This window comes from Oryctolagus cuniculus, chromosome 18 (genome assembly GCF_964237555.1).
Source record: "Oryctolagus cuniculus chromosome 18, mOryCun1.1, whole genome shotgun sequence".
Classification (NCBI taxonomy): Eukaryota; Metazoa; Chordata; class Mammalia; order Lagomorpha; family Leporidae; genus Oryctolagus; species Oryctolagus cuniculus.
The window spans coordinates 49,892,142-49,914,704 of record NC_091449.1 but is presented as its reverse complement, the minus strand read 5'-3'; the positions used below and the strand labels follow the sequence as shown (position 1 = coordinate 49,914,704).

Genomic DNA, 22,563 nt, shown 5'->3' with positions numbered 1-22,563 from the left:
AGGCAGAGAGGATTCTCCTGGGGTGCGTTCCTTACGGGGTTGGGGGGAGGCCGAGAGCCCCTATGAAGTTCCTGGAGTGTGGGCAGGGCTGTGTGGTGCAGACTCTGGGCTGCTTGCCGGGCATGCTGCCCAGGCTGCTATGGTCCTCCGACAGGTGCTCTGTGTGCCCGGGCCGCCCCCCCCACACACACATAGGCTGTAGGCTGATTCCTGTCTTCCTGCCTAGCAGTCAGACTAGCAGGCTCTCATGGTTTGTCAAGTGGAGAAAAGCCCCAGACGTCAGCAGGAGGTAGAACACAGAGAACTGGGGTGTGTGTGTGGGGGGGGGGGATGGAGGTGTCCTTAAGTGCCCCAGTCACCTGGGAGTTTGGAAAGCAAGTCTGTGACTGAATAGGGAGGGGGCCCACGGAGACCTCAGAGCACGGACTCTAAGGAAAGAGGGGCCATGGGACCCAGTAACCTACCGGTCCTAGAGCCAGGGAGGAGGTCCCAGGACTGGGGGACAAGCCACACCTGCCATGCTTTTCTCAAGGGCTGTCCTTCACCCCACCTGAAGATCATCCCAGTTCTCTGTGGGAGCCTGACCAAGCACCGCCTACCAGAAGCCCTCCAGGTTGTTCCAATAACAGCTCCTCGGCAGCCCCGCCCCCAACACCCTCCTGGGCCAGTGAACTTCGTGACTCCAGGATTGCAGAGAGGGTCCCAGGTACAGCGCAGTGGCGGGGACTTGGTGGAGGCCGCCGTGCCCCCACCTGCTGGTCCCAGAGCCACAGGCGACCTCTGCCTGCTGAGTCCTGCTCTCCTGCCAGGCCCCTTGCCCCGCCTACGCGGCGCGCCCCGCCTGCTCCCCGCCCAGGCCAGACTCTGGCCTGAGTGAAGCTGGGGTCCACTCCTGGAGCGCCCGGGGCAGCCTCTGGGGCGCAGGAGCACACACGCGGACCTGCCTCGGACCATGGGGCCGCACCGACCGGGCGCGCAGCTCGGCGCCGTGGCCTGCGGGCTCCTGCTGCTCCTCCTTGTCCCAGCCCACGGTGAGGCTCCCGCGGGCGGCGACAGGGACCCGGGTCGGATCTGCCCAATCCCGCAGTTGGAGCCTGCGGCCGCGGGAGGACAACGTCTGGGCTGGTGGAGCGGGCGGAGGTGACAGCGCGGGACCTGTGCGCCCAGGGTGGGCCCCTGAGGCTTGGAGAGCGTCGGGGCTTCGAGGCCCCAGACACCGAGGAGTGCGCCCAGCACGATGGCTCTGAGTAGCGCTGGTCTGGGTCAGCAGCCCCTGGCCAGGCAGAGGCGTGGGAACTGGTGGTTTCCTTCCCGTGCCTGAGGCTGAGCCGCCACTGCCCTGCCCCGCTGTCTTTGGGCTCAGCACCTGGCAGAAGCCCCCTGACCCTCTCCTGTGAGGCCTCATGCAAGATGGCTGGGCCTCTGAGAATCTGGAAGTCCTGAGGCAGCACAGGGGCCCCATCACCCCATATACCTGTCCTGAGTGAAGCTGGACTTGGGCACCAGGGCAAAGGTTATGGTGCTCTCTGCCACCAGGTCACATAGCTCAGGGGAGGGAAACACCCAGAGCAGCACCTGGGGCTCAAGGCCTCTGCTCCGAACTTCCTCACCTTTCACTCCTCCATCGGGCTCTCCCCCCTGGGTAGAGGGGCCCAAGGACTTGGGCCGCCTTCCTGTGCTTTCCCAGGTGAGTAGCAGTGTTAGGTAGGAAGTCAGAAATGAGCTTATGTGTGTGTGACAAAGGCCTAAGGCATTGACATCCAGGTCCAGCATCCGCATCCCAAAGCCAGGTGCAGCCCAGTATCTGCACTTCGAAGATCCTGATGACCTTCCAGGGAGTCCTGCCCCCTCTACCCAATAACCAGCAGAGGAGGAGAGGGGGAGGGAAGGCAAGACCCATCCCCTTAAAAGCACCAGCCTGAATGTACGCTGTGCACTCTCTCTCAGGTCCTGTCTACAGAGGTGCCCATCATGGATGTCCTACCCTAATAAACCTTGCTATGCTGCTTTCCCCTGCTCTCTGTCTCACACCTGAATTCTTTCTTGCGTGAAGACAAGGACCCTTTAGTTTCTCCGGTAACAGCAGGCAGCTGGATGGAGGCAGGGCAGCCGGGACTCAAACCGCTGCTGCTACATGGGATGCCAGCATCACCGGCAGCAGCTTAACCTGTCGTGCCGCAACGCTGGCCCCTTTCTGAGCATTTCCAGTCTGCAAGGTTACTTGCATCCCTGGTCACTGCACCTCCAGATGAGGAGACTGTAATTGAAAACCACAAGTGGGCAAAGGTGTCAGGTCCCAAGGTCTCCTGTGCCGCCATGCCTGGGCCTCCACAGGAACCGGCAGGGTTCCCAGGGCCTTGCACACAGAGCGGACTGCACACCACCGTGGATTTTCACCACAGTCACAGAGGTCAGCAGGTCAACTCTCCATCCCCCTGCAACCCCAGCTCGAGCCGCAGGCAGCTGGCATCTGGCTGTGCTCACGGGTGACATCTCACCTCCGTGGGCTCGGGGAGAGCAGGAGCACAAGGGCCGCAGCACGTGTGGGAGCTGTAGGGCTGGTGCTTGCAGGTCCCATGGGTGGCTGGGAGGACAGGAGGGAGGCCACGGCAGTGTGTGGGAGGGCGGCTCATGGGGAGCCCCCACCTGATGCGCGTCTCTGCCCACAGGCCAGGACTCTGCCAGCCCCATCCGGAACACACACACTGGGCAGGTGCGCGGGAGCCTGGTCCACGTGGAAGGCACCGATGTGGGCGTCCACACCTTCCTGGGAATTCCCTTTGCCAAGCCACCTGTGGGGCCGCTGCGCTTTGCACCCCCTGAACCTGCTGAAGCTTGGAGTGGAGTGAGGGACGGGACCTCCTACCCTGCCGTGTAAGCGCTCCCAGGGACCCAGGGTACTTCCGGCCCTGGGGTGGGAGTCAGGGATCCTCTGAGCCAGGTCCAACTGTCCATTTATCCAGACTCTATAGCCGCCGTCCCTATGCACATTGTGAATTCCCACGTGTGTTTCCAGTGGGCCTGCTGAGGCTCAGGGTGGTGCAGTGGCTTTGCCAGGCTCCTGGCTCAGGACTTGGCACTTAGAAGGCATTAGCAGAAGAGATCCATCTCCTACATGCAGCTTATGCCACATGTTCCCTGCCACCAGGGCCACTGTGCCTGGGAGAGGTTCAGCTTGGCTCTGGGAAGCTTGTAGGACAGTCTGCCTGCATCAGCAGATCCTGCAGAGCCCTGAGGAGGGCAGCAGTTCCCTGGGCACCCAATGCTCACAGTCTCTGAGCCAACAGACGGGGCCAGGTACCACTGGCCAAGGGACGTGTGAACGCTCCTACAGATGGAAAGCGTGGACGTGATGAGGTTCTCTGGATGAGGGATGTCCTGTTGTCTTCCCATGAGCCATGGCGTCCATGCATCGATGCAGCACTGGGGACTGACTACTGCCCTCTTCGGGGCCTGAATGGGTCCTGGGATATAGTAGAGAATGCCAGCACCTGTTCTAATGCTTCCCTAAGAGTCAAGACTTCCTGTTCAGGGAAGAAGTGGTACCCAAGCCCTCAAAACCCTTGAGGCCTCCCTGGAAATCCAGATCCATCGCAGGTTCCCCAGAGTCTGAGGCCAGTACCATGATGGGGACATCGCTGAAGGTCATGTCTGAGCAGGGTATAAGGAGGGCAGGGGGATTGAGGGTGGTGAGGAGCAGATTGGGACCCCTGGGCTCACTGCCTGCCCTCGGGTGGTCACAGGTGCCTGCAGGATGTTGAGGTAATGGATCCACGGTTTCTGAAACTGAACTTCACCATGCCTTCAATGACCGTGTCCGAGGACTGCCTGTACCTCAACATCTACTCGCCTGCACATGCCCGTGAGGGCTCTGACCTGCCTGTGAGTGTGGGGCAGGGTCGGCCGGGGTGGGAGGGCATTGCCTTCTGCTAGAAGATGAGAAAGGAGAAGCTGAGCACGGGCCCTCCTGTGAGCACACCCTGTCCAGAAGCCTCTCACTATGGGAGCCAAGAAGTGTTGCTCCCCCACCGTGGGCAGCTGAGGCCTGGGCACGGGGCCCCAGGGACTGAACTGTTAGAGGTCCGACTCTATTGGCCTCGAAAGGACCTGGGACACCTGCAGCATCCTCTTGCCCAGGAGGCACACTCGGGTGACCTCTGGCTACACTTGAAGGTCACCACAGCTCCCAGCCATAGGTTATCACCTGGACACCTTTGGTTAACATCCATGTGGAATGACAAGGAATACAGCCTTTTCCTTCCCATCTCAAGGGGTTCTGGAAGCAATGGACCCAGGCTTTGATACCCGGGGTAGAACTCCAAGTATGAGAGCTCTGTTCTTCCTGCTAACAGGGCCCAGGTCTTGAGTCTGCTGGAGCTCTGTCTCCATGAGGAGGTGCAGAGCCAAGCACTGGTTAGTCCAGGTGGCAGCCAGGTGGGGTTTAGGCTGGGTGGAGCCTCACAGTATCAGTCTTAACTCCCGAGGTGATGGTGTGGATCCACGGTGGTTGGCTGGTTATGGGCATGGCTTCCATGTGTGATGGTTCTGCGCTGGCGGCATTTGAGGACGTGGTGGTGGTCACCATCCAGTACCGCCTGGGAGTCCTGGGCTTCTTCAGGTGAGACCGGGGCTGGGGTGGGCCCTGTGGGAGGAGTGGCACCGGGACAGCCCTGTGACCCCTGTCCCTGCCACTTCTCAGCACTGGAGACCAGCACGCCGCTGGCAACTGGGGCTACCTGGACCAAGTGGCCGCGCTGCGCTGGGTCCAGCAGAATATCGCCCACTTTGGAGGCAACCCTGGCCGGGTCACCATTTTTGGAGCATCTGCGGGTGGCACAAGTGTGTCCACACATGTAGTGTCACCCATGTCCCGAGGACTCTTCCACGGAGCCATCATGCAGAGTGGGGTGGCCCTGCTGCCCAACCTTATTTCCAGATCATCAGATGTGGTCTCCACAGTGAGTGGCAATCACTGCAGAAGCCCAGAGCTGCTGCCTCCCCTCTTACCTCTCAAGACCTCTGTTACTCTGTTCAACGGATGTAACAAGGACCATTAGGATGGCTGGGGAACTGCCACCAACCTGGGGATGCCTGAGGGGCCCATCAGTCAGAATCCACACAGCTTTGCCATGATGGGGGCTATGACAGTTCTGTGTCCTCAGAGCTGCTGCCCTGGATGCCATCACAGAGGAAGAATTGTCTGAGCAGTTCTGGGGGTCACTCTAGGGTAGTTGGAATAGTTTCAAAGCTACAGCGATCTGCACACAGTACCTTGAGAGATAGGGGCACTCTCCTCCCAGCTGAGGCTTTGGGCAAATCCCTCACCCTGCCAGGGCAGATGTGCCAGCCCCTGCTTGGTCCCTGTACAGATGGTGGCCAACCTGTCTGCCTGTGACCACGAGAACTCCAAGGCCTTCGTGGACTGCCTGCGGGGCAAGAGTGAAGAGGAGATGCTGGCCATCACCAAGGTCAGGCTGAGTTCACCAGGGTGTGGAGAGCAGAGAGCTGTGGGCCTGGGTGTCCTTCCTGCTACCAGACCAGTTACTTCATCTTCATGCTTTGGTGTCCTTGTAGCCCTAAACGGGCAATGGAGGCCTGGTCACAAAAAGTCAAATGTGGGAACCCCAGGTGTAGGGGTGCGAATGAGCCAGAGAGGTGTGGAAGGTTCTCAGGGGGCATCCAGTATGCCCAGGATGTGACGTTTCTCCCTGGATCTACGTGCTCATTCAGATCTTCCCCATGACCCCTGGTGTGGTGGACGGAGTCTTTCTGCCCAGACACCCCGAGGAGCTGCTGGCCTCTGCTGACTTTCAACCCGTCCCCAGCATCATTGGTGTCAACAACGATGAGTATGGCTGGCTCTTCCCCATGGTGAGCCCCAGACCGAGTTCCTGAGTGCCCAGAGAAGCTCATCCACTGGGGATCTCAGGGCTTTTTTAGCTCCAGGCTCATCCACTTCCTTCTGGAAACTCTCTGCTCCCCAATCAGGCAGTTGACTCTGGTTATAACCAGAAGGACATGGACAGCAAGGCCATCCAGGATCTATTGAAGAAAACAGTCAAGGAGATGGTGAGGCTCCTGGGGCCCTGGCAGAGGGAGAGAGAAGCCTGCAGGCACCTGCCCACACAAGGACCCCGCAAGCTAAGTCTGGGCTGCATTTGTGTTTATAGATGGGGACACCACAGAGCTGGGCCGTCCCACACCCCCTGGCCCATCCCAGTACCCATCTCCACCACCCCAAGGCTGCTGCCTCTCTGCCCAGAGTCTACCTAACCTGCTTCTAGATGCTGCCTCCTGGTTTTGGGGACATGGTGATGGAAGTGTACCTGGGGGAGAGTGAGGACCCCCAGACCCTCAAGGCCCAGTTCCAGGAGATGATGGCAGACGGCCTCTTTGTGATGCCTGCGCTCCAAGTGGCCCATCTTCAGCGTGAGTTCGTCTATGACTGAGGCCTGAACAGCCAGCAGGCTGCTCAGAGCTGTGGGTCCTGGGCGTGGTCTGTCCTGTCCAGGTCCCCACCTGTGTCCCTTTGGGCCCCTGGGCACCAGGCACTCAGTGTCTGTCGTCTCAGGAATTCCTCATGGTGGTTTAGGAGACAGACATCTCCACTCGGCTCAGACGAGGACACTGAGGTGACCGGGCTGCAATGCCTTGCCTGAGACCACTCAGCCAGAGAGTTCAAAGTCATGAATGAGCCAGGCCTTCCTACTGCCCCTGATGCAGCCTGGGCCGTGCACAGCCCACTGTCCCTATTCCAGGCAGCCATGGGCAGCCAGCTTGTTGTCCTGGGGGAAGCATGTGAGCTTCAGGTACCTGGCCTCCTGGCCACACCCATCCTTGCCTCCAGGTCGCCACGCCCCCGTGTACTTCTATGAGTTCCAGCAGCGACCCAGCTACTGGGAGTACCTCAAGCCGCCCCACGTAAAGGCCGACCACAGCGATGAGTTTCTCTTTGTCTTCAGATCGTTTTTCTGGGGCAACCAAGGTGAGGCTTCCTCCTTGTTCGGGTTGGGGAACGGGGTCTTCACTCTCCCTGTGGTGAGAGCGCCCTACTGTGCAGATGTGGGAATCGAGGTTCACACAGGGCACCGGCTCAGGTGTCCTGTAGCTCATCGCTCAACACACCTGGCCACAATTAGAACCTGAGAGCCTTCAGACAAGGACTTCTGCCTCCGCCTCCACCCGCCCTGGGGGTCCCGCCTGAGGGCAGATGGTGGTGTTTCACGGGCGAGTTTGTTTCCTGAATGAGTCCCCAGAGTCAGAAGAAGGAAGCTCTGGCCCAGGCGTGAGCTGTATGCAGTGAGCAGCAGGCCGCATGAGCAAAGGGAGGTGCCAAGGGGAGGGCCTGGCTCTGGGAATGGTAGGGGTGGGGCAGAGAACAAGGCCTGGGGCCCCAGGGTCACAGTGCCCCTGGGCTGGGCAGCAGAGCTGGGGTGGCCTGAGCAGGGACCTTGTCTTCCTTCCCTCTGCAGTGGCCCTCACTGAGGAGGAGGAGCAGCTGAGCAGGAGGGTGATGAAGTACTGGGCCAACTTTGCTCGCAGCGGGTGAGACCACCCCCCACCCCAAATCCCCAGGGACCTGGGACCCTCTGCCCTCCCTCCTCTGTGGGGACCTCACCAGCATGCATGTGTTCTGTCTCACCTGATAGTCCCTCAACCCTGGCACACACACGGGCCCTGGACATGTGTGACACATGGAGGGTAGTCACACATGATACATTATCCTCAGAGCTTCCCCGTGACAGTGACGGACAAGACAGCCCAAGTTGCCCTGTCCCCACGTGGGGCTGACGCTAGGGGGAAGTCATTGAGTCTCCTGCTTCTGGAAACCCATTTCCCACCCCTCCTGGCCTGCAAGGTGGCCTGGCAGGACCCCAGATAGGTGCTCAGCGCTGGACTGACAGGGCTCAGAGTGACCACGGTCCCCCCTTCCTGATGTCTTGTTGCAGGAACCCCAACGGTGAGGGCCTGCCACACTGGCCTGTGTTTGACCAGGACGAGCGATACCTGCAGCTGAACGTGCAGCCTGCAGTGGGCCAGGCCCTGAAGGCCCGCAGGCTCCAGCTCTGGATAAAGACCCTGCCCCAGAGGGTCCGGGAGCTAAGAGAGGCTCAGCAGGAGCAGGCAGAGCTGTAGTTCCCTGTGTCAGGGTGGCCAGGGGATCCAGAGCAGGCGGGGGCCTCCTGATGTGCCCACCCACAGCCACAAAGGAGCCATTCATTCAGCAATTCACGTGGCCAGGCACTCATCTGCCCTGTCCATTCAGTGAGCTTTGATTTACCTACCACATGAGGTCCGTTGCCAAGCCTGCCCAGAGTCCTCTCTTGTGAGACACACTCAGTACACCCCCCAAAGCTGTACTAGGCAAAGCCAGTGGAAGCCCACCCTCCTCAACACCCAACCCCCACCCCCCCGCTCTCCTCCAAAGGCCTTCCCCACGTGGAGGGAGGTGCACCTACCCCTGAGTGCCAGAAACCCTCCTCCTCCCAGCATGCCCTGTGACCTCACATCTGTAAGTGGTCAGCAGAGGACCCAGCCACCAGGAGCCTCCGTGGCTTCGTCCCTGCAGGGGCTGCCATGAGTGATGTCCTCCAATCCCATCCATGCAGCCACAACTGAAAGGTTGAATTCCTTTCTATGGCCAAGTAATACTCCTTTGGGTATATGTAACATATTTTCTTTGTGTAGTCACCTGTCAACAGATACCCAGCAACATGGTTCCTTCCACTTGGACACAGCGACTATCTGCTTCAATAAACATGGAAGTGTAGGTGTATCTTTGCTATACTACTTCCAATTCCTTTGGATACACATGCAGCCATAGCACTTGTAGAATGGGTAGTAGATCTATGGTGAGGTATTTGGGAAACTCCTACAGTTCTCCACGAGTCTCCTTTTTTTTTTTTTTTAAGATTTTTATTTATTTATTTGAAAGTCAGAGTTACACAGAGAGAGGGGAGGCAGAGAGAGAGAGGTCTTCCATCCAATGGTTCACTTCCCAATTGGCCACAACGGCCAGAGCTGCACCCATCCGAAGCCAGGAGCCAGGAACTTCTTGCGGGTCTACCATGTGGGTGAGGGGCCCAAGGACTTGGGCTATCTTCTACTGCTTTCCCAGGCCACAGCAGAGAGCTGGATTGGAAGAGGAGCAGCTGGGACTAGAACTGCTGCCCATGTGGGATGCCGGCACTTCAGGCCAGGGCGTTTAACCCACTGCGCCACAGCGCCGGCCCTCCACGAGTCTCCCACGAACATGCAGAAGAGCTCCCTCCCTCCATATCCTCGCCAGCACGTGAAACTTTCTGTCTGTCTCATAATAGTTATTCTCTTATGAGGTCTCCTTGTGGCTTCATTTCACACTTTCCAGGTAATCAGTAATGCGGAGCTCTTTTGTCATATGCCTGTTGGCTTTTTTATACTGTTTTACGAGTAACATCTTTTCAGAATGTTGGTCCACTGAAACACTATTTTTTTTTAATTTGCCAAGTATGCCACAGAAAGAGAGAGAGCAAGCTTCCACAGGCTGAGTCCCTTCCCAAATGTCTGCAGTTTGCCTGAAAGTCAAAGGTGGGAGCCAGGACTATCCAGCTGTCCCACGAGGGAAGCAAGGATCCAATACTTGAAAGTCAGTACTGCTGCCTCCAGGGTCTGTATTACTGGGAAGCTGGAGTCAGGGTTGGAGCTGGGTATCACATCCAGGCACTGCTGACGGGATGAGGCCGTCCTCACCGGCATCTCAGCTGCCAGGCCGAGTGACTGCCCTGACGGCCATTTCTTGAATCAGTTGAGTTGGCTTCTTGTTGCTGAGGTTCTGGATTTGTCTATTAATGCTTTTGTTGCCTGTTCTTTTGTGGTCTTACCCAAAAAACCCTTTCCCTAACCGATATCACAAAGAGTTTCTCCATTCATTATGTTTTCTTTAGTAGTTTCATAGTTTATGGGCTTACATTACTCAGATCAATTTTTTGAGTTGATTTATATTATATATATATGTCCAGTTTCATTCTTCTGTATCCAGTTTTCTTAATTATTTATTGGAGAACCTGTCATTTTCCAATGACCAGTTCTTCCCCCAAGATAATCTTCTCTTGGACAAAGGGTTTGCAGGATACAAAATAGGTACAATTCCTCCCGAGGTTGTGCTGTTGATGTACCCAGACAAGCTCAAACAGAGGAGTGCCTCACATTGATAGAATCTGACGGTCCTTTATTGCCTGTGGTTGAGAGCAGGCTCATGCCCTAAAAAACTCTCAACCCCGAAGCTCAAAGCTTTGGTAAAGGCAAGAACCACAAGGAGGGGAGGGAATACATGGGTGCTAGGGCCAAGCTGACCTGAATCATACATGGGACTTCTACCAGCTACAAGCGTGACATTAGGGTCCAGGTGTTTGCGCGTGAGCAATCAAGCTAGGGGATTTCTATGTTCTGCCAAGCATAATGTGGTGTACTGCTATTGTCTCAGTTATAGACCATAGTCTCACGCTGGGGGGTGCTTTTCTTTTCTTTTTTTCTCATCTGTCAATGAAATGGAGTCCCTGCTGTCAGGGTGTCACTTCATTCTGAGAGCAGGTGGCCCACTTGGCGCCAGGCAGAGAGGATTCTCCTGGGGTGCGTTCCTTACGGGGTTGGGGGGAGGCCGAGAGCCCCTATGAAGTTCCTGGAGTGTGGGCCGGGCTGTGTGGTGCAGACGCTGGGCTGCTTGCCGGGCATGCTGCCCAGGCTGCTGCGGTCCTCCGGCAGGTGCTCTGTGTGCCCGGGGCCCCCCCACACAAGTAGGCTGATTCCTGTCTTCCTGCCTAGCAGTCAGACTAGCAGGCTCTCATGGTTTGTCAAGTGGAGAAAAGCCCCAGACGTCAGCAGGAGGTAGAACACAGAGAACTGGGGTGTGTGTGTGGAGGGGGGGGATGGAGGTGTCCTTAAGTGCCCCAGTCACCTGGGAGTTTGGAAAGCAAGTCTGTGACTGAGTAGGGAGGGGGCCCACGGAGACCTCAGAGCACGGACTCTAAGGAAAGTAGGGGCCATGGGACCCAGTAACCTACCAGTCCTAGAGCCCGGGAGGAGGTCCCAGGACTGGGGGACAAGCTGCACCTGCCTGGCTTTTCTCAAGGGCTGTCCTTCACCCCACCTGAAGATCATCCCAGTTCTCTGTGGGAGCCTGAACAAGCACTGCCTACCAGAAGCCCTCCAGGTTGTTCCAATAACAGCTCCTCGGCAGCCCCGCCCCCAACATCCTCCTGGGCTAGTGAACTTCGTGACTCCAGGATTGCAGAGAGGGTCCCAGGTACAGCGCAGTGGCGGGGACTTGGTGGAGGCTGCCATGCCCCCACCTGCTGGTCCCAGAACCGCAGGCGACCTCTGCCTGCTGAGTCCCGCTCTCCTGCCAGGCCCCCGAGCCCCGCCTACGCGGCGCGCCCCGCCTGCTCCCCGCCCAGGCCAGACTCTGGCCTGAGTGAAGCCAGGGTCCGCTCCTGGAGCGCCCGGGGCAGCCTCTGGGGCGCAGGAGCACACACGCGGACCTGCCTCGGACCATGGGGACGCACCGACCGGGCGCGCAGCTCTGCGTCGTGGCTTGCGGGCTCCTGCTGCTCCTCCTTGTCCCAGCCCACGGTGAGGCTCCCGCGGGCGGCGACAGGGACCCGGGTCGGATCTGCCCAATCCCGCAGTTGGAGCCTGCAGCCGCGGGAGGGCAACGTCTGGGCTGGTGGAGCGGGCGGAGGTGACAGCGCGGGACCTGTGCGCCCAGGGTGGGCCCCTGAGGCTTGGAGAGCGTGGGGGCTGCCCAAGGCCCCAGACACGGAGGAGTGCGCCCAGCACAATGGCTCTGAGTAGCGCTGGTCTGGGTCAGCAGCCCTGGGCCAGGCGGAGGCGTGGGAACTGGGGCCGTTTTCTTCCAGGGCTTGGGTCTGGAGCTGGCAGAAGGAGTCACAACCGCGATAAACCTTCCTGGTGCTGCTGGCTCTGAGAGTCAACCCCTTGGCCTGATGTGCCTCCTGGCCCCCTCCAGCGAGGGCCTCAGGCGAGGTTACTGACAGTCTGGGGATTCGGAAGCCCCCAGCTCCACAAAGCAAAGCTGCTCCGATGGCCACCAGGTCCTTCTCAGTCCCTGCACCTGACCTGGGGCTAAGGTTCACCTTGACCTCCAGGGCTGTGCAAGCATGGTAGCCTTTGGTGCAGATTTTTATCAGATTCCAGTATCTCTCCCTTGCCCTGCAGTTTAGTTGTCCCTCACCTATAGCTAACATCTCAGTGCTCGCCTCCAAGCAGCACCCAGATTGCAAGGTGGGGATTCATTTTTCCCTCTTACAGCTGACAGAGCTGAGGTCCAGGTGTTAGACTTCAGCTGAGATGTTTGTCAGGAAGTCACCAGCCCTGATCAAACACAGAACCCATCTATCCATGGGCCCAGATGGACAGGAGCCCACCTCTACCATTCCAAAGGGAACATGCTCACCACCTTCACTGGCCAATCAAAGGAAGGGGGCCAGCCAGGTGCCCCTGCAAGCTGAGCTGGCACTGCTCCTCGCCGGCTTTGAACTTGAAGATTGCCGGCCTTGCCGCCCTTGGAGAGACAGGAGTTAAGTGCTAGCCCTGTGGCTCCTTGCTCTGCACTTGGCAGTAAATACCCATGTGTCTTTCCCACCACCCTGGTGTTAGTGGTTGGCTTACTGTGCACAGGCAAGGGACCCCAGTGTTGGGGTTCTATGGTGACTCCTCCAAGCAGCTTCGGGACTATTCTACAGCAGCTGTGTGGGCAGAGTCCCCAGCCCTTGATCCTGTCACACAAAATGCCATACTTGTAGGACCTGACTCTCTCCAGCTACCCTTTCCCAATCTATTCTTCCCAGGAAAGAATCAACCTTTATCCACCCCTTCCAGGCTCTCAGAGGTGACAAGGATATTTTAGGAAGAAGGATCTGCATGTTTAAAATAGTGGTTTGGCTTGGACCCATGTCCATAAAGAATCATTGACAGGTCACAGGGAGTCGCTCTTCCTTCTGTCCCAGCTGGTTCTGGCTCCTCTGCTGGGACCATTAAGTCCCAGAACCTTAGACATAATGCCTCAGAGTGTCCTCAGGAGTCGATATGCACTCACAGTCGTGGGTACAGGCAACCCCTCTCCGTGAGGAAAGAAGGGGAGCTCCCCCCCTCGAAGTTGAGGTCATCCCTCACCGCCACCACCACCACACTGGGGACCATGCCCCCAGCGCAGGAACTCTGGGGGCCACACCCATAGCTAACCTGGAGCATTGTGCCCCGACCCCCATGAGTCTTTCTTACAATGGAGAAAGCGTTCATTTCATGCCAATAGTCTGCAAGGGTTTATCCCAGTCCACAATGACTCAGAAGTCCAAGGTCCCAAGTCCCATCTGAGGCCCAAGGCCAACTTCTGATAGCTGTGAACCGTGAAGCAAACAACTCGTGTGCTTCCAAGCAATAGGGGTGCAACAGGCGCCAGCGGTGATCATCCTTATGCCAAGGGGAAAACACAGGCAAGAAGAAAGGGCTCACAGGTCCCGAATCCAGACCCAGCAGTGCAATCGCTAAATCTTTGTCCAGAACCTCATGTACACTACAATAGGGGCGGTGTGAGCCCCCAGGGCTTTGGCTTTGCTGGCCACAGGTGTGAAGCTGCTCCTGGTGCAGGGGGGAAGTGAGAGAGAGAGAGGGGGAGAGAGGTCATCTCACACTAGACTTGTTTCAGGCTCTTGCTTCCACATGTGAAAGAATTCCAGGAGACGTAGATAAAGGGGAGCAGGAATATAAGGTTTATTTGAAGACAAAGGGAAAGTACACCCTCAGGAACATGGGCAATCTCAGGAGAAAATGAGTGTTGCAATTTGCAAGATTCAGTGTTGTCCTTTTACAGGATGGTAGTGCCCAAGGCAGAGCCTAATTGAATATTTAATGAAAGCAGAGGTTTGGGCAGGGCTGCAGCGCACATAGTTCTCTCTAGGCGCTGCACCATGTCTGGTGCACATGTGGCTTCAGAGCATGTGGTGGAATCTAGGAAGCAGCGTAGGGTCTGGTGCATGATGGGACGCGAACTCAGGTGCATGATGGGCAGTGGCTGTGCTGAACCTGCAGCCATGTCGGATCAGCACGGAAGGGGCTAGGGTCTGGGCGGTATAGCCCTCAGCTCCTTCTGGCTACCTCCCTGCCTACCTCACTCTTTCAGGTGGTGTGCTGGTGCCCTCAGCTTTCCCAACCTGGCACTGCACAGTGTGTGGGGGTCAGAGGAACAGGGCTACACAATTCCAGGGTCTAAGAAGAACAGTCCTATGCCATAGCTTCCTGTGCATTCTAGTGGTAAATGTTTGCTGTGGCTTCTTCCCTGGAGGAGGACTCAGCCTGGCTCCCCAACTTTTCTTTGAAATCTCAGTGGAAGCCACCAAGACCCCCACTGCCACCACAAGACGTGAATTGCGCACCTCTGCAAATGTAGCACCCGAGAGATGCCACCAAGGTCTGTGGGTCGCTCCCTTTGGGTATTCGTTAACACGGCTGGAATAGCCACAGAGCACTTCAATGGGAAGCAAAGCAGTGACCATGGCCATTCTCTGGAACCACTCTGCCCTGCCAGCCTCCTGTGCCTGTGCTAAGCGGGATGGCCCCGGAGGCTGCAGAATGCCCTGCGCCTGGCTTCCTTCTGCAGGAATCTCTTTGGCAAGTGGTTCCTTGGCCACACCATGGTTATTCTTTCCCAAACTCCTTTGCTCTTGAGTGAGCAGGCTGTGAATTTCCCACATTTTTAAACCGATTCCCTTTGCTGAGCCTCATGGTAAATCTCACTGAAAGTAACTACCAATACCCATGCAGCTCCTCCTTCTTCTTCTTTTTAAATACACTTTATTCTTCGTGAACCTTTCAAATAGCTGCACTCTTTTGGTGTTTTTAGATTTATTTATTTGCTTGAAAGACAGAGTTACAGAGAGGCAGAGGCAGAGGCAGAGGCAGAGGCAGAGAGAGAGAGAGAGAGAGAGAGAGGAGAGGTCTTCCATCCACTGGTTCACTCACCAGATGGTCCCAATGACTAGAGCTGTGCTGATCCAAAGCCAGGAGCCAGGAGCTTCTTCCAGGTCTCCAGTGTGGGTACAGGGTCCAAAAACTTGGGCCAACCTCTACTGCTTTCCAGGTCATAGCAGAGAGCTGGATTGGAAGTGGAGCATCCGGGACTCAAACTGCGCCCAAATGGGATGCTGGCACAGCAGGCAGTGGCTTTACCTGCTACGCTACAGCTCCAGTCCCTCGGCTCCTTCTATATATTTTGCTTAGAAATTTCTTTCACCAGGTATCCTAAGTCATCTCTCTCAAATTCCTCCTCCTTCCATGAATCACTCAGGGCATGGACACAACTGTGTGACAAAGGTGGTCTTGACTCCAGTTTCCAATAAGGTAGCTCTCGACAACATGGCTCGTGGCCTTACTGTCCACGTTTCATCAGGATGCTGGGCAGGGCCACCTAACCAGTCTCTGGATTTTCTAGCCCCTTCCTAGTCTCTTTGTATCTGAGCACTTGCCTGAAGCAGCCTTAGCCCAGCACTTCCAGGGATGCAGGCTTCTCTAGCTTGTTCCTCTTGCAGCCTCTGCCCACGGCCAGTTCCGTAGCTGCACCCTCGTTTTCAGGTTTTGCTGCTCAGTTACGGTTTCAGGATCCTCAGAGGCCGCCGCATGCACTCACCTTCCCTCCACAACACCCGCCAACCTCATTCCTAGAGCCCAGCCATCTGCTCTCTGCCTCTGCCGTTTACTAATTCTGGATATTTCTTCTGAATAGGTCATGAGTCAGCGGAGCGGTGAGGGGAGAGCATTTCAGGCAGGAAGCTGCTAAAGCCAGTGTTTGTAGGTCCGAGGCCTTGGCAAGGCCGAGGTGCCGATGCCAAGGAGAGGCCACAGCAGCAGTGTGGGAGGGCAGCTCATGGGGAGCCCCCACCTGACACCTCTTTGCCCACAGGCCAGGACTCTGCCAGCCCCATCTGGAACACGCACACGGGGCAGGTGCGCGGGAGCCTGGTCCACGTGAAAGGCACCGATGCAGACGTCCACACCTTCCTGGGAATTCCCTTTGCCAAGCCACCTGTGGGGCCGCTGCGGTTTGCACCTCCTGAACCTGCTGAAGCTTGGAGTGGAGTGAGGGACGGGACCTCCCACCCAGCCATGTAAGTCCTCCCAGGGCACAGGGGAGCTCCGGCCCTGGGGTAGGGTCAGGGGTTTCTAGACCCTGGGCACGGCACAGTTGTCTGTTCACCCACACCCCAGTCTGTTTTCCCTCCGTGTTCAGCAGATTCCCATGAGCCTTTTTCCCATGAGTCATCTATGGCTCCGCGGGGGTGGGGGAGGGGAGGTGCAGTGGCTTTGCCAGGCTCCTGGCTCTGGCTTGGCATTCAGAGGGCCTCGGCTCCAGGGTTGAAGAACGAGCAGAGACTTTCTGTCAGGGCGCTGTCCCCAGGACGGGTTCAGGGGGCTCCGCGAGGCAGGCAGCAGCCCCTGACTCCAGCAGCAGATCCTGCAGGTCCCTGAGGAGGGCAGCGGTGGTGGCTGCCTGGGGACAATGTCCAGAGTCACTGAGCCAGGTGCCTGTGGCCAAGGGATTTGTTTTTTTAAAGATTTATTTATTTGAAAGTCAGAGTTACACACAGAGAGGAGAGGGAGAGGGAGAGGGAGAAGAAGAGAGAGAGGGAGAGAGAAAGGGAGGGGGGGAGAGAGAGAGAGAGAGAAGAAACATGGAGAAAGTTCGTGTGTGAGCAGGGCATCGGGGAGGGAGGACCGAGGTTGCAGGGAGAAAGTCCAGACCCAGGTCCGGTTTGGCCCCGGCCGGCCCCTGGACTGACTTTCTCACGTGGGCGGTCACCAGGTGTTTGCAGGACATTGCTGCCATGAATACACAGGCTCTGAAACTGGTGAATCTGACCCTGCCGTCCATCCCCGTGTCCGAGGACTGCCTGTACCTCAACATCTACTCGCCTGCCCGTGCCCGTGAGGGCTCTGACCTGCCTGTGAGTGCGGGGCAGGGTCGGCCGGGGTGGGGGGCATTGCCTTCTGCTAGAAGATGAGAAAGCATAGGATGGGAGGGGCCACACGGCATGTGATCTGCTGAGGAGCCTCTCAACATCAGCCAAGAAATGCTTCTTACCCAGGTGGGCACCTGACCCTGAGAGAACGAGTCTCAGAGCCGAGGGGCTCCCGGAAGTCAGAGGCTGTGGCCCTGGGCAGTCCTAGGACCCACCCAGCCGGCTTGTGCCCAGGAAGACCACTCAGGGGCCCAGGGCCTGCACTTGGAGGTCATCAAAGACCCAGCCATGGACTATCTGAGGGTCAATGCTAATAGTAAAGTAATTGAATCCAAGTACACTCACGGGACACTTTTGATTAATGTCATGTGGGACAACCAGGGGAACACCCATTTCCTTGACACCTCACAAGGAGTTCTGGGAGTAATGGAACCAGGCTTTAATGCACAAAGTGTAGCAAAAAGTATAGAAGGCCAGTTCCTCCTGCTGAAACAGGGCCCAGGTCCTGCCCCCTGCTGGAACTCTGTCTCCATGAGCAGGTGCACAGAGCCAAGTGCTGGGTAGTCCAGGTGGCAGCCCAGGTGAGGTTTAGGCTGGGTGGGAACCTTGTGGTATTGGTCTTGACTTTCCCCAGGTGATGGTGTGGATCCATGGGGGTTCACTGGTTATAGGCTTGGCTTCCATGTATGACGGTTCTGCGCTGGCGGCATTTGAGGACGTGGTGGTGGTCACCATCCAGTACCGCCTGGGAGTCCTGGGCTTCTTCAGGTGAGACCAGGGCTGGGGTGAGCACTGCGGGAAGAGTGGCACCAGGACAGCCCTGTGACCCCTGTCCCTGCCACTTCTCAGCACTGGAGACCAGCACGCCGCCGGCAACTGGGGCTACCTGGACCAAGTGGCCGCGCTGCGCTGGGTCCAGCAGAATATCGCCCACTTTGGAGGCAACCCTGGCCGGGTCACCATTTTCGGCGAGTCTGCGGGTGCCATAAGTGTTTCCACACATGTGCTGTCACCCATGTCCCAAGGACTCTTCCACGGAGCCATCCTGCAGAGTGGGGTGGTCCTGCTCCCCCGCTTCATCACGAACTCGTCTGATGTGATCTCCACAGTGAGTCCCCTGCACTGCAGAAGCCCCAGCAGCTTCTCCAGGACCTGTGGCCTGTGACTTGATGGGAGAGACATGGGAGAAAGGTCGTGTGTGAGCAGGGCATCGGGGAGGGAGGACTGAGGTTGGCAGGGAGAACCTGGAGATCCGACCTGCTCCCTCACCTCTTGTCTCTTAGCGCCTCTGTTACTCTGTCTAATCAGTGAGCCTAGCAAGGACCACTGGGAGCCTCAGAGCTGGTGCCTGCCCGGAATTGTGAAGGGTGGGGGGGTGTTGGCATTCACATGGCTCGGCAACTGCGGTGATTGAGTTTGTTTGTGCCCTGCCACGCTGTCACCCTGGGGACCTCCAGGGTGAGCACAACCATCTAAGCAGCTGTGCTGGTCACCCTGACTGGTACCTGCGAATTTAGGGGAAGTTGGGGCAACATCAAAACTGCACAATCAGGGCCAGCGCTGGGGCTCAGTGGGTTAAAGCTGTGTCTTGCAGCCCCAGCATCCCATATGGGTGCAGGTTCGAGTCCTGGCTGCTCCACTTCCTATCCAGCTCCCTGCTAATACGCCTGGAAAGTCCTTGGGTCCCTGCATCCATGTAGGAGACCCAGAAGAAGCTCCTGGCCCAGTCCTGGCTTTTAGATTCCTTTGTGTAATAAACCAGCAGATGGACGATCTCTCTCTCTCTCTCTTTCTCTCGCATGTGTGTGTGTGTTGTGTGTGTCCTCTCTCTCTAACTCTGCCTTTCAAATAAATAAATAAATACTTATAAAACATTCATGGAATTATATGATATGTTTATTTTTTAAAAACTACACAAACAGCATACAATTTCCTGTGACATCTGGGGTGCACCTGTGCGTCCCCTCCAGGGTCTTGGGTAAATTCCAGTCCCTCCCTGCAAGGAAGAGTTAGCCCCTGCTTGGTCCCTGTACAGATGGTGGCCAACCTGTCTGCCTGTGACCACGAGAACTCCAAGGCCTTCGTGGACTGCCTGCGGGGCAAGAGTGCAGAGGAGATGCTGGCCATCACCAAGGTCAGGCTGAGTTCACAGGGGATGGCGGGAAGGGGGGCAGAGGGCCCGAGTGCCCATCATCCTCCCTGGGCCACGCACCTCATTTCCATGCCTTGCTGTCCTCATGGTCCTGGATGGGAAGTGGAGGTGAGGACATCCCAGCCTCTTGAGGGTGGATGTGAGCGCACTGGGCTGAGCCAGGGAGGGGTGGAAGGCATCAGAGAAGGTCTGGGACCTGACCCTGTGCCCTGACTTGAGTGTCCCCTCAGGCCCTCAAGATCATCCCTGCTGTGGTGGACGGGGCCTTCCTGCCCAGGCACCCCCAGGAGCTGCTGTCCTCAGCCGACTTCCGACCCGTCCCCTGCATCATTGGTGTCAACAACGATGAGTACGGCTGGATCATCCCCTCGGTGAGGCCCGATTCCAGGCCACTGTGTGTCCAGCATGGATGGTGGGGCCACCAGCTCCAGAACCATCCAACCCAACCTGAGACTCTCCTCTCACTCCCAGAGCATGGGCATCTATGACCAACAGAATGCAATAGACAGAGGGACCATGCAAGCTGTTGTACAGAGATCTTCGAAACCGATGGTGGGGCTCCTGGCTTCCTGCTCCAAAGGAGAGGGCAGCTCCAAGATACTGCCCGTGCAACGACCCCATGAGCTAAGGCTGGGCTTGTGGGGGGTCACCGTGGCCCTTTCCCCCTTTTCTTTCCCATCCCACGACCTGACTCCTCCACCCTGAACCTGTCGCCCCTCTGCCCCAGAGTCTAACCTGCATGTTCTCCATCACCTGCGCCAGATGCTGCCTCCTGAGTTTGGGGACCTGTTGATGGAGGAGTATCTGGGGAGCAGTGAGGACCCCCAGACCCTCAAGACCCGGTTCCTGGAGATGATGGGGGACTTGATCTTCGCGATGCCTGCCCTCCAAGTGGCACATTTTCAGCGTGAGTTCATCTGTGACCAAGGCCAATCTGGCAAGAAAGCAGCTCAGAACTATGGGTCCCTGGTGAGGTCTGTGCTGTCCTGGTCCCTGTCCACGTCCTTATTGTGCCCCCGAGTTCAGCTTCTTGATGCCCCTCCTCTCAGTTCCTCCTCATGGCTACTCCAGGAGGCAGAAAACCCCCGTTTCACAGATGAGGAAGCTGAGGGGAGGTGAACAGGCTTCAGGGACGTTCCCGTGACCACAGAGCTAGGAAGTCCAAGGCCGTGAATCCACCTAGGCTGGTCCCACTGCTCCTGCTCCACTTTGTGCTGTTCCATCACTTAGTCCACCGGGAACAAGATAGCCCGTCATCAAGGGTGAGGCAGGAAAGCTTCAGGTAACTGGTCTGCAGACAGTGGTTTGTCCACCCTGCCACCCCGATGCCCCAGGTTGCCACGCCCCTGTCTACTTCTATGAGTTCCAGCATCGGCCCAGCTTCTTCAAGGACACCAAGCCGCCACATGTGAAGGCTGACCATGGTGACGAGGTTCTGCTTCTCTTCAGATCCTTCTTCGGGGGCACTCAAGGTGAGTCTTCCTCCTTCCTCTGGAGATGGGGCACAAGCATGGCCTGGTCCCTACAGCGGCATCACCTGTGCTATACAGATGGAGAAGAGAGGCTCTGACAGAGGGCGGGCTCAGGTGTACAACATCTCACAGCTCAGAAGGCTGACCAGGGTTGGAATCCCAGAGCCCTCCGTCAGCAACCTGGGCCCGACCTCCTCTTCCCACCCTCGGGGTCCAGCGGGGGAGCAGAGGCAGGTATTTTGAAAGCGTATTTGTCTCCTAAATGAGTTCCCTGAGTCAGAAGAAGAAAGGAATTTTCTGGACCAGGAATGAGCAGGTGTCCAGTGACCTAGAGGCTGAGCTGAGGAAGAGAGTGTTGGGCATTCCCAGCCCCCAAGGGAATGAAGGAAGGAGGCAGACAGCCAGTCCTGGGACACTCAGAGTCAAGTTCCACCTAGGCTGGGAGCGTGGTGCATGATGGGGCAGCAGGACTGGGGTGACCGAGCTGACCCTGCCCCTCCCCCATGCAGTGCCCCTCACTGAGGAGGAGGAGCTGCTGAGCAGGAGGGTGATGAAGTACTGGGCCAACTTTGCTCGCAACGGGTGAGACGACCCCCCCCCCCCCAATCCCCAGGGACCTGGGACCCTCTGCCCTCCCTCCTCTGTGGGGACCTCACAAGCATCCAGGGTCCTAAGTCATGTGAAATTGCCCTCGGCAGCTGCAGGACCCACTGGCACAGGGGCCCTGGCCCCAGGCATACTCATGCCATCTCCCAGTGACCTGGGGTGGCCATGAGCTGCTCTGCCTAGAGACTCCCTGTGAGGGAGGGACAGGCCAGGTCAGGACACTGGGTCCACACATGGGCCTGACACTAGGGGGAGGTGTTGCTCTCCTGCTTCTGGAAACCCATTCCCCACCCCTCCTGGCCTAAAAGTGGCCTGGCCAGACCCCAGATAGGTGCTCAGGGCTGGGCTGGGCAGGGCTCAGAGTGACCGTGGTGCACCCTTCCTGACGTCTTGTCTGCAGGAACCCCAACGGCGAGGGCTTGCCGCACTGGCCCGTGTTCAACCAGGACGAGCGATACCTGCAGCTGAACGTGCAGCCTACAGTGGGCCAGGCCCTGAAGGCCCACAGGCGCAAATTCTGGACCAAATATCTGCCCCAGAGGGTCCAGGAGCTGATGGGGCCTGAGCAGAAGCACAAAGAACTGTAGCCGCCTGTGTTAGGCAGGAGGAAGGGCTCAGGAGAAAGTGCCCGCACCACCAGCAGGGACTGCAGGCTGAATCCTCCATCCACGGCCATCCACTCAGCCGGCCCATTCAGCATTCATGCCGCAAACGTGCATGCAGCTACAAAGGTCAATCAGATACTTAGCACTCTTTGTTTTAAGGATCCTTGAACTAAGTCTTCTAGTTCTGTTGACTTACACGATAAGGAATAAACTTCAGTCACCCTACTGTGACCTAGAGCTCTACAACCTCTTGCTTCCAGCTGTATTCTGGTAACTGTTACCCAACCTCTGCAGAGGCTTCTCCTCCTGCCTCTCCTACCCGCTGGTGACCACTGTTGTTCTCTCTACTGCTACGGGGTCAACTTGTGTAGCTTCTACAAGTGAGTGCAGAGGCGGTGCTGTGGCACAACCAGTTATGCCACAACCTGGGATGCTGGCATCCCATATGGGTGCAGGTTTGAGTCCTGGCTGCTCCATTTCCAATCGAGCTCCCTGCTAATGGCCTGGGAAGCCAGTGGAGGATGGTCCAGTACCTGGGCCCCTGCACCTGCATGGGAGACCTGGAGGAAGCTCCTGGCTCCTGGCTTTGCATCAGCTCAGCTCTGGCCGCTGCAGGCATTTCGGGAGTAAACCAGTGGATGGAAGACCTTTCTCTCTCTCGGGCACTATCTCTCTCTGTAACTCTTTCAAATAAATAAACATAAGTATTAAAAAAAAAA

General features: G+C 57.4%; 2 protein-coding genes across 2 annotated transcripts; both read left to right on the top strand.

Annotated features, from left to right (window-relative positions):
• Positions 1-704: 704 nt before the first annotated feature.
• Positions 705-8,776, top strand: LOC127486292 (cocaine esterase-like). The gene is made up of 12 exons (XM_070062571.1): positions 705-1,031; positions 2,670-2,874; positions 3,744-3,882; positions 4,485-4,618; positions 4,700-4,958; positions 5,370-5,468; positions 5,731-5,871; positions 5,989-6,069; positions 6,285-6,429; positions 6,848-6,985; positions 7,473-7,545; positions 7,950-8,776. Exons 1-12 carry the CDS (start codon positions 953-955, stop codon positions 8,134-8,136), a joined length of 1,680 nt encoding a protein of 559 aa, XP_069918672.1. The 5' UTR covers positions 705-952; the 3' UTR covers positions 8,137-8,776.
• A 2,652-nt stretch (positions 8,777-11,428) lies between these two features.
• LOC138846545 (cocaine esterase-like) lies at positions 11,429-22,563 on the top strand. The gene is made up of 12 exons (XM_070062570.1): positions 11,429-11,607; positions 15,953-16,157; positions 16,853-16,994; positions 17,644-17,777; positions 17,859-18,117; positions 19,045-19,143; positions 19,392-19,532; positions 19,633-19,713; positions 19,924-20,068; positions 20,496-20,633; positions 21,143-21,215; positions 21,640-22,563. Exons 1-12 carry the CDS (start codon positions 11,529-11,531, stop codon positions 21,824-21,826), a joined length of 1,683 nt encoding a protein of 560 aa, XP_069918671.1. The 5' UTR covers positions 11,429-11,528; the 3' UTR covers positions 21,827-22,563.

What these genes read in the sequence shown, in the direction of transcription:
- LOC138846545 (XM_070062570.1), top strand. Translation starts at nt 11,529, where the DNA reads ATGGGGACGCACCGACCGGGCGCGCAGCTCTGCGTCGTGGCTTGCGGG. An exon ending in GGGACCTCCCACCCAGCCAT is followed by an intron (nt 16,158 to 16,852) that starts GTAAGTCCTCCC and finishes GGCGGTCACCAG; the next exon opens with GTGTTTGCAGGACATTGCTG. An exon ending in ACGGCTGGATCATCCCCTCG is followed by an intron (nt 19,533 to 19,632) that starts GTGAGGCCCGAT and finishes TCTCACTCCCAG; the next exon opens with AGCATGGGCATCTATGACCA.
- LOC127486292 (XM_070062571.1), top strand. Translation starts at nt 953, where the DNA reads ATGGGGCCGCACCGACCGGGCGCGCAGCTCGGCGCCGTGGCCTGCGGG. An exon ending in CCTCCTTGTCCCAGCCCACG is followed by an intron (nt 1,032 to 2,669) that starts GTGAGGCTCCCG and finishes CTCTGCCCACAG; the next exon opens with GCCAGGACTCTGCCAGCCCC. An exon ending in AGAAAACAGTCAAGGAGATG is followed by an intron (nt 6,070 to 6,284) that starts GTGAGGCTCCTG and finishes ACCTGCTTCTAG; the next exon opens with ATGCTGCCTCCTGGTTTTGG.